The sequence below is a fragment of the Gossypium hirsutum genome, chromosome D12 (genome assembly GCF_007990345.1).
Source record: "Gossypium hirsutum isolate 1008001.06 chromosome D12, Gossypium_hirsutum_v2.1, whole genome shotgun sequence".
Taxonomy (NCBI): domain Eukaryota; kingdom Viridiplantae; phylum Streptophyta; class Magnoliopsida; order Malvales; family Malvaceae; genus Gossypium; species Gossypium hirsutum.
In genome coordinates, this window is record NC_053448.1 from 3,466,918 (window position 1) to 3,483,415 (window position 16,498).

The 16,498-nt window shown below is 35.1% G+C and overlaps 2 protein-coding genes and 1 pseudogene across 2 annotated transcripts; all 3 read right to left on the reverse strand.

The window, feature by feature from the left end:
- Positions 1 to 777: 777 nt before the first annotated feature.
- On the reverse strand, positions 778 to 5,834 carry LOC107953413 (uncharacterized). The gene is made up of 9 exons (XM_016888719.2): positions 5,374 to 5,834; positions 3,885 to 4,076; positions 3,602 to 3,699; positions 2,888 to 2,972; positions 2,607 to 2,810; positions 2,283 to 2,539; positions 1,661 to 1,751; positions 1,336 to 1,552; positions 778 to 1,239 (listed from the first exon to the last, which is right to left on the reverse strand). The coding sequence occupies exons 1-9, from the start codon at positions 5,590 to 5,592 to the stop codon at positions 1,028 to 1,030; spliced, it is 1,575 nt and encodes a 524-aa protein (XP_016744208.2). The 5' UTR covers positions 5,593 to 5,834; the 3' UTR covers positions 778 to 1,027.
- Positions 5,835 to 7,480: 1,646 nt separating this feature from the next.
- LOC107953414 (pollen-specific leucine-rich repeat extensin-like protein 3) lies at positions 7,481 to 9,594 on the reverse strand (annotated as a pseudogene).
- A 434-nt stretch (positions 9,595 to 10,028) lies between these two features.
- LOC107953415 (CCG-binding protein 1) lies at positions 10,029 to 11,733 on the reverse strand. Its single transcript, XM_016888720.2, has 3 exons — positions 11,196 to 11,733; positions 11,041 to 11,114; positions 10,029 to 10,519 (listed from the first exon to the last, which is right to left on the reverse strand). The coding sequence occupies exons 1-3, from the start codon at positions 11,425 to 11,427 to the stop codon at positions 10,199 to 10,201; spliced, it is 627 nt and encodes a 208-aa protein (XP_016744209.1). The 5' UTR covers positions 11,428 to 11,733; the 3' UTR covers positions 10,029 to 10,198.
- Positions 11,734 to 16,498: the final 4,765 nt, after the last annotated feature.

Below are 16,498 nucleotides of genomic sequence, written 5' to 3' on the forward strand. Positions count from 1 at the left end.
GTCAGATTATGAGGTTGAGGTTCCTGTAACTTCCTAGGATCTAGTTTGTTTTGTTGATTAGTGTTGCAACAGTTATACAGGATGTTTCATCTTACTGTTAATCACATGCTAACATTGTTAACACAGCTATTTGTTTTAGGTGGCTGAACTTAGGATTGGCATTGACCTAAAGTTAAGAATCTCAAGTTAACAGTCACGGAAAATTTGTACTACTGTATCTACCTTAAGGAGGTTGCGCTTACAAACGTCACTCCATAGCCAGACCCTTTTCCTTTTTCTTATTTGTTATTTGTATACTTTGTATTTCTGACTTTTCTGGTCCAAAGGTTTTTGTAGTTGACGATGACATCCTATTCTTTTAACTCTCTCATTTTCCTACATCGCCCCATAAAACAATGTTTTTGTTGCCTTCTTAACCATTGGCCACTATTCCCAATTCCAACTTTTTGCATTGGTTTCCAGCATCCGAAATAAGTTCTTTGATATCACTAGAATTACATACAGCATGGTCAATAAGTGGGGTTCCCTTAGGCTTCCCTGGTATCAGAGTTCTGCCAGTGGAACCTAGTTGGCAAGATTTAGATCAGTGTGTCAAATTGAGATCAAATGACTTGCACGTTGCATTTTATGTCTGCATTATATGACTTACCCCCACCTTCACTCACCGTATGGTGCAGTTCACCGTTTCATGTAAAGCACAAAGGTCGCAGTTCAGTTTTTCAAAATAGTGAACATAAAATCAAGAACAAGAAAATTTTCTTAAACATTTGAAATCCGTAAAAAAGAACATGATGTTTGAATTTCATTTGATCCTTAACGTGGAAATGGTTTGTTTAACATTCCAGATTAACATTCAAGTTTAACAAAGAAATCTACACAAAAGAAACTGCTTTACCCCCTGCTTAAAAAATGAGTTCAGTTTCAATGGTGTAGAGCATAAAAAGTTTAGCAATACTGGGGGTTAAAACCCATCTAAGATGCAACTATTTACATTCACACTAACAAGACATGCAGAGAATTCAGGTTTTCAAGCAGCTGGCATTGAGTTTGAAAGGACCACATACGACAAATTTTGGAGTCCATCCTGGATTTTGCTCACTGCAATGTTCTGATCACTACGGAGATGTTCAGAGAAGGAATTAGCTTTCTCCTGGATAGATGCTTTTGTAAGTGCTTCATGTGAATCTGCATTAACACTCTTAATGGCCGCTAGATAAGCTTCAGCTACATCGGATATGCCTGAACACATTTAAAGATAACCACCCTCTGCTGAGATGCATACCAATGTTAACATATATAATATAACTGATAACAAAGGAGTACAAGGAAACTAACCTGTGATAAAGCTGCTGGATACAGCTTCCACGTATCCTGTCATTGATTGTGCCTTTAATCTTATTAGTTTAGCCTTCTCAACAGAATCTTCTGGCCAGTCAATATTCATCATATCACCATCGGCATCTTCATCTTGAACTTTGTTAGAACCAGATATGACAGATTTTCCCAGCATCAGAAGATGAGACATTGCTAAACAGCACATTTCTGAAAGCCTCTGCATTGACATGCATAATCTTTTAAGATCGCCAAGGTACAGGAAATGAAAATCATGTCCAAAAATAATTATCAAAATGTTGAAAAGAATTTGAAAACATCTCAATACATGAACCCCCTCTGAGTGCAGCGAATCTAGCCTTCCAGCAGTTCTTTGAATTACGTCATTAACAGCTAATCCTGCCAATGCATTTGTGAACCTGAAAATGTGGAATTAACAACAGACCAGCAACAATTATGAATATCACTATGCTTATCAGAAGAAGAAAAAAAGACGACAAATAAAAGTTTACAACACTATAATATGAGTTGATAGTTCAGAACAAGAGTTATATCACTATTGCTGTATACCCATTCTGAGTTCATACTGGATCCAGAAACCCTACAAACTTGCAAGTTGCATCCATGCATATAATATAAAAAATGTTAGGTCAAAATCTATTATTGTGTATTCCAAAGCATGTCTAAGACTTAAATTCCAAAGGACGAAATGGAATAGTTATCAAGCAAAGGCTACTTAGCACATTGAAACCAAAACCAACTCATTAAAAGGAAATTCCAATTTGATATTGAACTGGATGAGCTCCTGAATGAAAGCCCAAACAAAAGATGCCTATAAGTAGTGCAGACAATCAGAGAACCACAGTATATAGCCATTAGCCACTAATGCCATGGAGTAGACAATTTCTGAGCTAAGGTAAATGAAAAGCCAACTGTTTTCAGCAAATTACCCGACAGCCATATCAACAGCCTTGCTGACACTTGAATCATGTAAAATTTTCATCTCATCATGACTGCCATCAGTTCCAGTCTTTATTTTCTTTCCTTTGGCCGACTGTGGACCATTTCCATCAATTTCAGCATCTAAACTGAAAATTTGTTGGATTTGTTTAAGCTTTCCCTCATACACAGATTTCTGTTCAGAAGGCAATTTTGCTTTTCTCCGATTAAACAGAAGGGCATAATGGCTGGACAATGCTTCCAGTTCCTGAGTAATGTAAAAAAATTTAGTCATTTTAATCATTAAATATCAACTTCAAGTATAAGAAGCTAACCTCTAACTGCTCTGGACCTCCATATATGTAGAAGCATCGATCAAAACTAACTTCCTCTACCGACTGATCCTCATCAGATAGATGATCAGTGCCCTTAGAGTTCTTTTCAACTTCTATACCAGTTTCATTGATCAGTAAATCCATAGTCTCCTTTCCCACATATTCAAGCACTTGCATTCCCTTTGTCGTAAAGGCTTTTCCAGTCTGCAATATAAATGTGAGAAACAAGAGCTCATCATAACATTACCAAACAGGATAATAGGGACTGAAGAATGACAAACCTCAATTAATGAGGGTGCAACTGAACCAGCGGGTAAACCTCCATGCTGAATGGAATCTGTAATGTTCACAGCAGAATGCTCAAGCCTAGACAATAAAAGAGACAAACTTATTAGTGGAAAAATGCTTTCACAAGTATCCGTTTCTTGAGTTCTATGGCAACTATGAACTATGGAATGCTACTGCATCAGGAGAAAATTGAGGAAAATTATACAACGAAGCACAAAATAGAAAATAGAGGGAAATTAGACAATGGAAGCACAAAATCAAGCAGCAGCCTATGGTACTCAGTTGTTTACCTTAGCATAACAAATCCCATTTCTAGAAATAAGTCTATCCAAACATGACATCTGAATATTCTCAACGCCAGGAAAATTCTACAGAGTCCCAAGTGATACGTGAGTGGTTAATGTCTTGAACATACAGTCACATCATGGCTTCTACAGAGTTCTATGATAGTAGAACTCTGAATCCACTAGTTAGAAATTAAATATTCACACTGAAGGACTTCCAAAGATTTGTTTTGAAGACGCATTGCAATTAACAAGCATCAATTCCTTTTTCTCTTTTTTTTTTGTTTGTTAGCTCCTGGAAATCAACTAATTATTTTAAAACCAAACTCTATATAGCTTGCAATTTGAACAATCAATCTTCTGCCGTATGCAATCAATAACAAGATGCAAATAAAATGACACATTGAAAGACATGAAACATACTTCTGAACAAAATTGGTACCCCCTTTCCATGCACTCCCTAGTGCCTGCCATGCACCAGAAGCAAAATTTTCCACAGAGTTGTCAAAAACCTTCAAACCCTGCAAACAATGAAAGTAGAATATAAAAGATAAAACACCAAAATATTGATTCTGGTCCATCACAACGATATGGTACAACTGATTACACACCTTGGTGTGTCTGCAGAAACAAAGCTTAAAGAAGATTACCATCATTCCAGATTAGTGCAGCAAATACTAGCAAAAATAATATAAAAATGACTTGCCTGACCAAGGAAAGAATCGCCACTTGCTTTCTCTAACTTATCCAGAGCAGACTTTCGTAGCTTGTCATCCTCATCCTCACTTTCCTTTTCACTTGGAGATTCTTCTGCTTCATCTGCCTTAGAAGATTCTGACTCTTCAGCAATTTGCATATCTGCAATGCTCTTTGCAGCCTTCTCTGCAACCACAGAAGCCTGCATCCAGAAAGCACTGCTTAACAAAATTGAAAACAACCTACTATGACTAATTATTACATGAGAAGTTGCATAAATCTCCTATAATTATCAGTTTATGTTATTCAGGATATTTCTAGATCATAAAGATAATTCTCATTACTGGATACCATCAAGAGGATTCTCACAACTGGAATCAAGAAACTTTCAAGTAACCATTTGAAATGTTTAAAAGCGACATATTACTTCCCAAAGCCTAAAAACTCATACTGCACAAACTGATATCTGAAAGTGTTAAGAGGACAGTGAAAATATGAAAGTTATTGACCTTAAGGTGGCACTTGTTGATCTTAATATTATTATATCATTTTTCCTATTCAACATTTCCAAATTCACTAAGGATAAAATGGTAATAGTTGGCATAGGAAAAGCAAAATGCAAGTGATCCCTGAAACCAAATAGGAAAAGTATAAATTTAACTCAGATTCCTTAAGCAAAACGGCCTACTTGCAAGTTTGACAAGACTCATTTTCAAATAATGAGCCGGGCAAATTTTCACCCAAAATAGTGAATAGAGTTCTTTGTAAGGAATGTAATTTCAGTAATAAATCACAACATCTAGTATCTATGTGAAACTTAATGATATTTCTACAACCAGCAGGTCTAACGTAACAATAAATGACTATAGTAGCAACTTGTTAGGTCCTCAAACAGTGAGCTGCATCTTTGACAAAATGCATTTAAAAGCAAATCACAAAAGGCTCCACCTAGAATTGGGAAAAAAAAAAGAAAAAGAGTTCATTATAGATAAATAACACATATTTCCTTTGCCATAATCAACTTGATTACATACATTATAACCATTTTATGGATACGGGAGTTCATGAAAAGGGTGGGGCAAGTAAGGAATTCTACTGCAGTTAATTTTTTATTATGTAATGACCAAATTCAGACCATACAAATCCAACACCTAGGATATGAATTTTAATAAAAGATTAGGTCTTTGAACAGCGAGCTTCATTTTTCTCTTCCTACAATGCTTCACGTATCAAACACAGAGTAAGGTTTAATTCATCAAAACCAAAAATCTCTAATAACTAAACACATACTGAATAAGGTTTCCACAATATCAAAAACCTACTAAATTAAACAACAAAGTGATGCACACTTCAAAATGGGTATTCCAAAAAACAGTCTTTCAGTCCAATATCTGAATTCACTCAAACCCACATATCTAAACATAATAAAATAAACAATCTGTCATTGGAATAACAAATCCCAAAAAATGATTATAAAAAGGCAAAAAAATGAAGTGTACATTGCGAGAGATCTCCTCAGCTGCAACAGTGGCAGCCTTTTGAAGATCTGAGAGAACGGAGAAAGCAGAGAAACCCCAACCACCCCATCCTCCTCCACTATTTGGCGCTGTAGTTGAAGCCGGTAATTGCTCCTCCGCTTTGGGTTCTTCTTCTTTTCCTAGCTCTTCCTTTTCTGAAGATACTAATTGTTGTGGTGGTGGGTTCTTGGCATCTTCCATTTCTTTTCTTTGCTTTCCTATAAAAGAACAAATTAAAAGTTGGTATATCAAACAAAGAACCTATTTAAGAAAAAAAGTTATGTTTGGCTTTGATTTTCTGGTATTTTAGAGAAAAGGTTGAATGAGATCTGTGCAAGGATAGTTGGAGGTTCAAGTTGTTGAGAGTCGAGGGGGATAGCGGCTGTTTTCAGTCGATAATTGACCACGAAACCGTGACTCAACGTGCGACCGAAGGCAATCGACTTTCAAACCATAAGCAAACCAAACGCTGCCGTTTTATGATTGGTTGGATCCATTGGGCCAGAACAAACCTATTCTATTCACATTCTCAACCCATTATCCACCTATTGGATTAAAGTTTTAAGGGTAAACTATCATTAGTCCCTCAATTATGAGTAAATTTTTATTTTAGTCAATTAATTAAAAGAGTTACAATTTTATCACAATATTTTCAAAATTACATTTTTTACTCTGTCGTTAATGGTGGCATTTTTTTAGTTAGTATAATAATAATTTTAGTCTTCAGATTTTATAATTTTTGTACCTTGATTTTGTATAAAACAACTGAAATATTTTTTTGATATTTTTAAAAATTATAAAAATAAATCAAAATTTTAAAAATTAAAAATTAAAAAAAGATAAATTTTCAAAAAAAATTAAAGTGAGATAAAATGAGGGAAAATTATTTTTAAACCCTCTAAATTTTCTCTCTGTATGATCTGTATAAAAATATACAATGTCATTCTTTAAAAAACACAAAAAAATATTGTAAAATTCTAAAACAGTATTTAAAAATCCAAAAATCTTATAAATTTTTAAAAAATATATAAAAAAATTAGAAAAATTTAAAAGTCAACTATCCAAAACTTATCAAATAGATATAATTTCTAAGTTGGTGGGAGTAGCCTTTGACTCTAAACAAGTTCATTATTAAAGTTCACTCTTTTACTATTAATTTAGCATTACTTTTGAAAAGTGGTTTTGAAAAATGTTGTAGAAAAGTACTCTTGAAAAGTTTGGTCTAAGATTTAAATGTTTAGTATTGCTGTTAAAAAGTACTTTTGAGAAATAAAATATTCATTTTAGACATGATATTATAAAGTAACAAATATGCATTTAAATAATGTTTAAATTAATTAATATTATGATACTTTAGCAAGAATATAAAAAATAATTTATTATAACTTGTTGTTAATATTTTAATATATGAAATATAAATTTTAAATATTTGTAAGTAATTAATATTAATTGTATCATGTACTTTTTTATACTTATTATGTAAATTAATATTTTTATTTTTTAAATAAATATTTTTAAGTAATTAATATTAATTATACCAGCTCGCAACCATCGACCACCCGATATGGCAGACCGAGGATTGGATTGATTTATTTTTTTATACTTACCATGTAAATTTTTAAATAAATATGAAACGTTTTAATTGTATCGATGTTGGATATGAAATGATTTTAAATAAATAATATTTTTACATCAAAATTGGTTGTTATTGTCATTTTATATTATTAAATCAAATTTGTATGAGAATAATGGAATAAAATTATATATTTTATTGATTTGTATAGTATAATAAAAATCTGTGTTTGTAAATTGCAACAAAAATTGAGTATGAATGAAAAAATCAAAAAATAGATTGCAGTTAAAAAATTAATAAATCAGGTGTTGTTCTTATATTTTGACAAATAAATTTATTATTGTTATATTTTGAAGTTTGATTTTATAAATAAATACTAAAAAAATATTTTTTATTTTTATTACAATATTAGTAAATAATTTTATATAGTATAATATTTTTTAAAAAAAATATAACATAAACCCATGCATCCTAATATTTAAAAGAAAAGTAATTGCTTTATATTTAAAGGTTATATGGTGAAACATTTGATTTCATATTATTGTAATATGGCATACCCTAAGTATGGCATTAAATACATATAAGTGACCTCTCTACCAATTATGTTACAATTGTATTGGGAATGAAATGCATGCGCAATTTTCTTTTCTTTTCTTTCATTTTCTTTTACATTATCAAGGATGTAGTACTCAGTAGCCTGGGAACATTGGTGGAGGTGGCGATGAGTATTGGAATCCCAAGTTTGGAGGGAGGACTACTTTTTTTGTAGGTGGCGGTGTCAAAGCAACAACTGGAGGTGAAGTTGGTGGTGGTGGAGATTGAACTGGTGGAGGTGGGAAGGAGACGGGTGGTGGAGGGGATAGAACTGGTGGTGGTGGAGATTGAACTGGTGGAGGTGGGAAGGAGACGGGTGGTGGAGGGGACAGAACTGGTGGAGGTGGGAAGGAGACGGGTGGTGGAGGGGATAGAACTGGTGGTGGTGGAGATTGAACTGGTGGAGGTGGAAAGGAGACGGGTGGTGGAGGGGAGAGAACTGGTGGTGGTGGAGATTGAACTGGTGGAGGTGGAGAGTAGACGGGTGGTGGAGGGGAGAGAACTGGTTGAGGTGGTGGTGGTGGTGGTGGTGATTGAACTGGTGGAGGTGGAGGGGAGCGAACTGGTTGTGGTGGTGGTGAGTAGACGGGTGGTGGAGGGGAGAGAACTGGTGGAGGTGGAGAGTAGACAGGTGGTGGAGGGGAGAGAACTTGTTGTGGTGGTGAGTGAACGGGAGGTTTTGGCTGTGGCTTTGGAGCAGCTTTGACGGGTGGCTTAGGTGAAGAGCCACCACCACATTTGTCTTTACTACAATCAATTGGATGGCTCAAAACAGCTTCGCATTCATTGCCCAACTTCTGCTTCGGCCTATCACCCAAACAATTGCCAGTGTCATCCAATACGATGTCTTTCCTCAAAGTTGGTACACAAGCATTGGCCGCTCCATTAAAGTAGTTTTGAGAGAATGAGAAATTAGACAAGCTTGGCAACTTACAAATATTCTCAGGCAAAACACCTGTCAACTTGTTATGGGAAATGTCCAAAACATAAACCCCTATCAAGTTTGAAAACTCTTGTGGCAAAGCACCGACGAATGAGTTAAGGCTGGCGTCGAACACAGTCAGGACTCAGGTTCTTAAGCGAACCAACTTCCGGTGGGAAGCAACCGCCCAGGTCATTGTTCATGAAAATAATCTCATCCAAGTTCTCCATTTTGCCAATGCTACGTGGAATACAACCTTTGAATTTGTTGTTGGCAAATGTCACCACAGAGACTGTGGATTGGCCGATTGTTTCGGGAATGGTCGAAGTGAACCTGTTGTTATTTAAGAACAATGCGTCGAGTTTCATTTCGAAAAGCTCAGGCGGTATTTGGCCTTCAAAATTGTTGAATCTGATGTCGATGTACCTGACACTCGACCAGGATAATGTAACATCCGGGAAAGGGCCGACGAACCGATTGTTGCTAACATCAAACTCATGCATAAGGGTAAGCTCAGAGAAGCTCTTGGGTATAATCCCACAAAATCTGTTGGAATTTATGTGGAACAATGCAAGATCGGTCATCAACCCCAGCTCTGCCGGAAGGTATCCGGCAATGTCAGCATGATTAAGATCAACACCAGCAACAACATTTATTTTTGGGTCATCCAATGCTTGAGCGCAAAAGACACCGGAGTAGCCACATACATTAGGACCAACCCAATTGTTGGTTATGTTCTTCGGATCAGAATACATTGCCTTTTTCCAGGCTTGGAGGGCAATGTAAGCCCTCCTCAGCCTAGAATTATCAAATTTTAAGTTTATTTGAACTTGAAACTCAAAACCATCAGGAAGTTCACCATTTTCAGGGAGGGTTAAGAGTTGACGTTGACTGAGGTATGATGCTTCAGCATCAGACAATGCGAAAGAAGATGTGGATAATGAAGAGAGAAAACAAAAGAAGAGAAAAGAAAAGTCAAAAACCTGCAACCTTCGAGGTTTGCCCATGCTACCCACCTTGGTAGGCCTGAGGCTGCTTATAGTTGGCAAATTGGCAGTGCAAGAGGGTAGATTATATTGAGGGGGGAAAGGAAGGCATGGTTTTACACAGAAGTTGGCACCTGTTCTACTTTTAGAAAATTTGTTGCGCCAAGCATAGCTAAAAATAAAAAAGATTTTACCAAGTCTTAACCATTAACCTACGTCTCATTATGGATCAGCTAACTAACCCTTCCCATTTCATGTAATTCATTCATTTATCATCAAACAATGCCCGGATTCAAGAATGTAAATCTTTTGTTGATGTAGACTCCCAATTTTATGTAAGTTCAATTTTGTAAATATAATGATAATTTTAAATTATGAATCAATATTGATTGCCATAATTTCCCTGTAATATTAGGGATGCTTGAATTCATCCTCCCAAAGTCGAGACACTAACAATTAATTATGTTTTCAAATTTCGGTTGCAATAAACAAAATCATGGTGGTAGTACAAGTAAAACTTTGAAACAAAAACAGTGATTAATAGGTAAAGGAACTACAGAGATTCAAAACACAAACTTGCAACACAGTCATTTTCAAAAATGGAATCAGGTAAACCCCACGTTCAACAACAGTTTCTCCAGAGCAATCCCACTTGAAAACCGATTTCTACAAACTCCCAAAACATTTTATGTACAAGGGGAGGCTAGTGTATGTATGATAATAACATTTATATCAATGGGTTTCGTGGTCAGGTGCAGGAGAGTACCAGGCAGGAAATGTGCCTTTGGTTCTAAGCATTCTGGTAAATGGGGAATCCAGCATTCTTGCTCTCTCTTCTTCCTCTATTTCTTCTGCAGATTTTGGCAACCCGTCTGGGATATGACTGAATCTTTTACCTTCATGTTCAGTCTGCAATGGCTTTGCCTTACTTGAAATTCCTTTGTTGTTTCCATTGTTGTGGATGGATGCGATTCCATGTAAGAAACCAATCAGTGACTTAACTCCCCCTGCTTGTATAATTAAGTGCTCTACCTCTTCTTTCGCAACCTCTTTCTGTCATGCATTACAAAGTTAACTACTGACTCTGTTTTCTTAAACTTAACATATCTCTGTCTATGTCTACCATCCATATAATCCTTCAAAAATCCTCCAAAAAATTTCAATATATATATATTTATACCTGTTTTGAACATATATCATATCCTATAGTATCACCAAAATTTCAAAAATTGACTGCTAAAGTCATAGTTGGATCCTCGTAATTATGGCATAAAAACACTAGAGACTAACTATTCTTTCCTACTTTGATTTATTTTCTACGAAATCAAACGAAAATGAACTAAACTAGGAAAATAATAATTTATGTAAATTTACCACAATAATCTAATCAATAAATTGGAATTATTATGGATTTTAAAACCTTTCCAGATTAGTTTAATTGACTTTAGAATTAAATGAGTTCATAGAATAGAACCTACAGATTCTAGACTTAACATATTTCACCAGTATTTGCTTACCATCGAAATAAGTGCAATATCTCAATTATTTAAAATTTAAATCTATAAAAAGCTTACCTCAAGATCTTTGAGTTCGAAATAAGCTCTCCAGCAACTATAAGATTCGTCTCCTTCAAGTGTCGAACAGTAATCTGAAAATAACGAAATTACCAAAAAAATACTAAATCACTATTAATTTTCTTTTTTAAAAGTTATACAAGTAATTGACGTACCAGCGAGATCGTTCTCAGATCTCTCAATCAAGGGAGGGTCTTTAACAGCACGCTCGAATTTTGTTCTACTAAAAGGCTCGAGCTTCGGTATGTAGGCGTCGTTGCTCGAAGAACAGCGAATCGTGGAAGCAAATCTCGTTTTCGACAACGGTGATAATCCCGAACGGTGGATATCCTTAACCTCCACAAGGATAGGAGCAGAATAGGGACGTAAGAGGATGGACTTTATCATCGTGACCCAAAATCACAGAAATTTTATTGTTTAGCTGGTAAAGATGATAATGTGTGGCGATGCGTTTCAAAATTTATAGTGGAGTGGAACAAACTGGATAAGAATCTAATAAAGATATTTTATTTGAATGATTGGGATTAGGATATTTTGTATTGAGCTTTTGAATATTTGGATGACAGGCGAATTGTAGCCGTTGGATCTGGTTTGATCTTAGGATGTGAGTCGTCGGAGCCGCCCACGGCTTTTGCACTTGTTGGGATTTTGGCCCTTCATCCGTTGTTTTTCTAGCCGATCCCTTGTTTTCGTAGATGGATAAGCTTAATTTTCTTCTTAAATTAATTTTGGCTTTTGCATAAGCTTAATTAAGAATCAAAGTAACCACTACATCAAAAATAAAATTTTACATCTCCAAATCAACATAATCTTTGATTTAATAATTTTGAACGACTTATTTAATATAAAAATACTTTAATTATCTAATTAAGTAGAATCAGCACAAAATGATAATATATTTCAATAAAATTATAATTAAATAATATTATATTTTGGATAAATTACACCAGCAGTCACTCAATTTTCGAAAAATAACAAATCAGTCACTACCATTACAAGTCTAACAGGAAGCTGAGGTGGCTTGTTAACTTGCCATGTTGACATCCCACGTGGAAACGACGGCCTCTACAACATCCCCGGTAACTTGCAGTAGTAGAAGAAGAAGAATAAAGAAAAAAATCCTCAATTTCCATTCAACAGCAATTGTTTCTCCTCTTCCCCCTTTCCCATTCTAAACCAACACTCCTCTTTTGTCACTGTTGCTCTACCCAACTCTATTGACGAACAAACCGTCGTCTCCGAAGATAATTTTAACGATCTTGGGATCATCGTTTCAACTTGCTAGTAAAGCCATGCTGATGGGTGTCGAATCCACCAATATAAACCTATGCCTAATTTGCGATTTAAGCAGTATTGGGAGTAGGGTTGATCCCTCAGTGATTGGGTTTACTGCAAATTGTTCCTCTTTTGACCAGATTTATGTCGGGGCAGTTGTCGTGCCCAAGAAGTTCGGGGGGATAAAATTTGAATACCTGAAATAAATAAATAAAATGCGTGAAAAGAAAAATTTGAAAATAGAATAATAAAAATAGTTAAATAATATGAAGAAAAATTAATTAGAATAAGCTCAGCTTTAGGTACAGATTTTTCCTCGTCTTTGAACTGATCCTCGAAATTAGATGAACTCCTCTTTTCCAATAAGCTAGTTATATCTACCAAGGACGCCTCGGACACCAACTCTTCCTTGTGTAAATTAGTTATGGAACGTCCAATAACTAACCCTTACTGATCGAACAACCACAAAACGTTCATGATTTAGAACTCCGATAGCTTTGCGTTCTAGAAGAGCCTAGCTCGAACCAATGCCCTCAACCGCGTGGGACATTTAAATCCGATTACTACTTCCCTTGACGGAACCAAACAACAATCTCCACTTGGCACGCCAATGTGTTCACAGAAAACCGATTAGAAACGTTCCTTTCGGAATTCCAACTGTACGTCTAACCACACTAAATCAAACGACGTCTTTTTTGACTTAGTGTTGATCTGACTTTGTGAGTTGACAAAATCATACTCTTAATCCGGAGAAATAATAAGTACTGGAGTCTAGGAGTTAAATTGCTCGGGTTCGTAACTCACGGGTTTTGACGAGGCAAATTCCGACCTAAAGCTGAAAATGGGTTTAGTTAACTAAGGTTTGGGGCATGTTGATTATTGGATAAATTAAATAAGGTAAAATGGGTGGTTGAATACTGGAAATGAAAAGGGAATTTGAAAAAGGAATTGCAAATGGCTTAATTTGGTAGCTACTAGGAATTAATAAATTGAAGGAAAAGAAACTAAAGACAACAAAATGTTACGTGAGAATTAAAGAAAAGATTGCTTTCAAAGATGAGAGCTTGATTTATAACTTAATGATTAAAATGAACAATGTAGCCTTTATTTATACTAGTGGCCCTGCTAAATTAAGAACCAACTAGTATAGAAAATCAAGGAAAAATATTTCATGATATAAAAAATATCCCAAAATAATCTCCCACTAAGTCAACAATTTCAGCTAATTATTCTTGGAAAAATTTTGCTTTGGCCCTCTTTCTTTGCTTCTTTCTTCAATCTAGCCCAATTGTTTCCTTTTTCTTCTATTTAGCCCCAAATTGCATTCCTGCACAAAATTCAATAAATATGGCAAAATTAGTGGTGCATTCTCATAAATTAACCAATTTAATTACATAAAATATGTAACTTTAGCATTTAATCACATGCCATACACAAGTCATGTACCTAACATACCGGCTATGGACTCGATCATCTTTAAAGCATAAACTTCCACTTATATCAAAGCACATGAGTTGCATATGCATGGTTAGTGACTAACTCAAGATTTAGGTAAATCACACCATGAACGTCACAAGTGAATTAATTCACAAACAGATTCAAAATGAATTCATCTTGGGTTAGTCTAATGTATCATTCTACCAATGAATACATCTATGCTTCTACTTGTGGAGTCAAATGCGTCGACAACCAAGACTAGCCATCTCCCTAATTGGAATTGTAAACGACATAATAATCCTTCTCAGTATTTGAATCAAATGTTCACTTCGATTCTTTTATGGGATTACAGACTTATTTAGATTATCTATTGAAGTAAGTTATCTTTCTTGCAATGTAAACGTTCTTATAATGCCACTTATTTTTAGTTTGAACTTAGACAATCAATGAGCTAATATTTGCTTGTCACAATTTCGCTCTGCGTGCAAAATATAAAAGACAAAAATACAAAGGACATAATAGTGAAATGTGAAATTAACTTTATTTATTTATTCATCGTTTAAATAAATAGAAAACAATTATATGTTTACTACAATATGGGCACATTTCCTAACAGTATGCAAGTATAGTTATGCTTGAAATGATGTTGAAGTATGTATATAAATTGTTGAATGCCATTGAGATTTTGATTTTGACTGGTTGGATGAAATTGATTATTAGAATATCATATATATGTGTTTAAGATGTATTAGAAGCTTGTAAATATTGTTTATTTGGTCAAAAATAGGATAGGAATATGACCAAGCCTGTGTTGTGTAAAAAATTATAGGTTTTTGGTAAAAATTTGCACAAACAGTATGTGATGTCACGACGTCACACACATGTCATTGCGACGTCACACATATGTCAATGCGACGAGTTCCGAACAACATGAATTTCGTCACCGTGACAAGAAGGCCATTTGGCCAAGTCAGTATATTATATCACGATGAAGAACCCCCTCAAATCATGACGTCAACTCGAAGTTTTTAAATATTTTCGATTTGATCCTTGTTCGATCATGAGTTAGCTTAGAGCTTCTGTAAGCTAGTATAATACTCGTGAATGTTTATTCATTGTACTATTTGCTTATATTTCTTGTGGTTATGTGATTGATTATGCAAATTCATATTTAAATTGATCAGAGTTACTCCGACAATGAATGTGACACACTGTGACTCGGACTCAACGATCAGGTCGGGTATAGGTGTTACAACGGTGCTTGTTATATTCTGGCCTAACTCATTAGTAGCTTTTAGTGACCAACCTTTAGTTTTTATAGGTTGCTGTAACACCCTTAACTTGTCTCCATTGCCGGATTAGAGTTACAGAGCATTACCATACAATTAGAAATATTTAAATCATAACATTCAATAATTTAAATATATTATAAACCATTCATTCTTATACATTATGTCTCTAAATCAATCCCTCAATGCCCTAAAAATAGCTTGGAAGCAATTCAAGACTAATTTGAAACAAATTAAAAAGTTTCGGAAAAAGCAACAAAAATTGGAAACAGTGGTCACACGGCCGTGTGGAATCACCCCAGGCCGTGTAACTTTCGAACAAGGGACACACGACCGTGTCCTAGCCCATGTCCTCACCTGTGTAACTCTCTGAGTAGGATCACAGGGCCGTGTCACACGCCCGTGTGCCTGGCCTTGTAACTCTCTAAGTTGCCCCACACGCTCGTGTGCTAGGCCGTGTAACTCACTAACTTGAACCTTAAGAAAAATCCTCAGATGACACATGGTCGTGTCGCCAAGCCGTGTGCCTCACACGGGTATGTGACAGTTTGTGTCTCAGGCTGTGAGAACCCAAAATTCACCAAAATGAAGTCATTTCATAACCTAACCATGCATAAACATTCAATCCATTGTGCACACTTTCAAGTGACCTAAACATCATCCAAACACACATAAAAATGCCATTTCAATACCCTAATTCAACTAACCAATATGCCATTCAAATGCACCACAATATACCAAAACTACAACTGTCAAAACATGTCAATACCCATTTCATACATGATAAACTATTTCAACTAGGTACCAAAACATACCACATTTAACCATTTTCAAACCATTCAAAACATACCACAAAGAACCTGTATTTACAAGCATTAATAAGTGACCAAAATGACATAATTTGGCATGGTACCAAAGTGCAACAAACTAACACAACTTCAATAACTTAACATACCAAAACATACATTATAAAGATCCTATACATGTCATTAATAACCTTGGCCAAAATGCACAAAAACTACCAAAATGATTGATGGATAGTGTGATAGGTCTTCGACGAGCTTCTAACCAAATTGAGCTTCTATAAAACAATGAAAGTAAAACACATAAGCAACGAGTGCTTAGTAAGCTCGTATAAACTTAAAACATAACTTACAATTTCTATAATACAATTCATAGAATAAATACAAACCAATACCAATGCTATAAGCTTAGTATAAGCCTACGCAACATCACTAACTCACAAGTTAGTATGTCCATCCATAACATAAATGAAATCATTCATAAAATATGTAATTTTCCATATATATACAACATCATTTAGTTCCTCAATCCTTTCATTAAATCATGACTCAATCTATTTGCATACTTACCATTTCATTCCCTTTTCTTACCCATTGAACCATCTAGAATTACATCGGATACTCGAGAAAGCTCACACGAAGTGTGCCTTTATA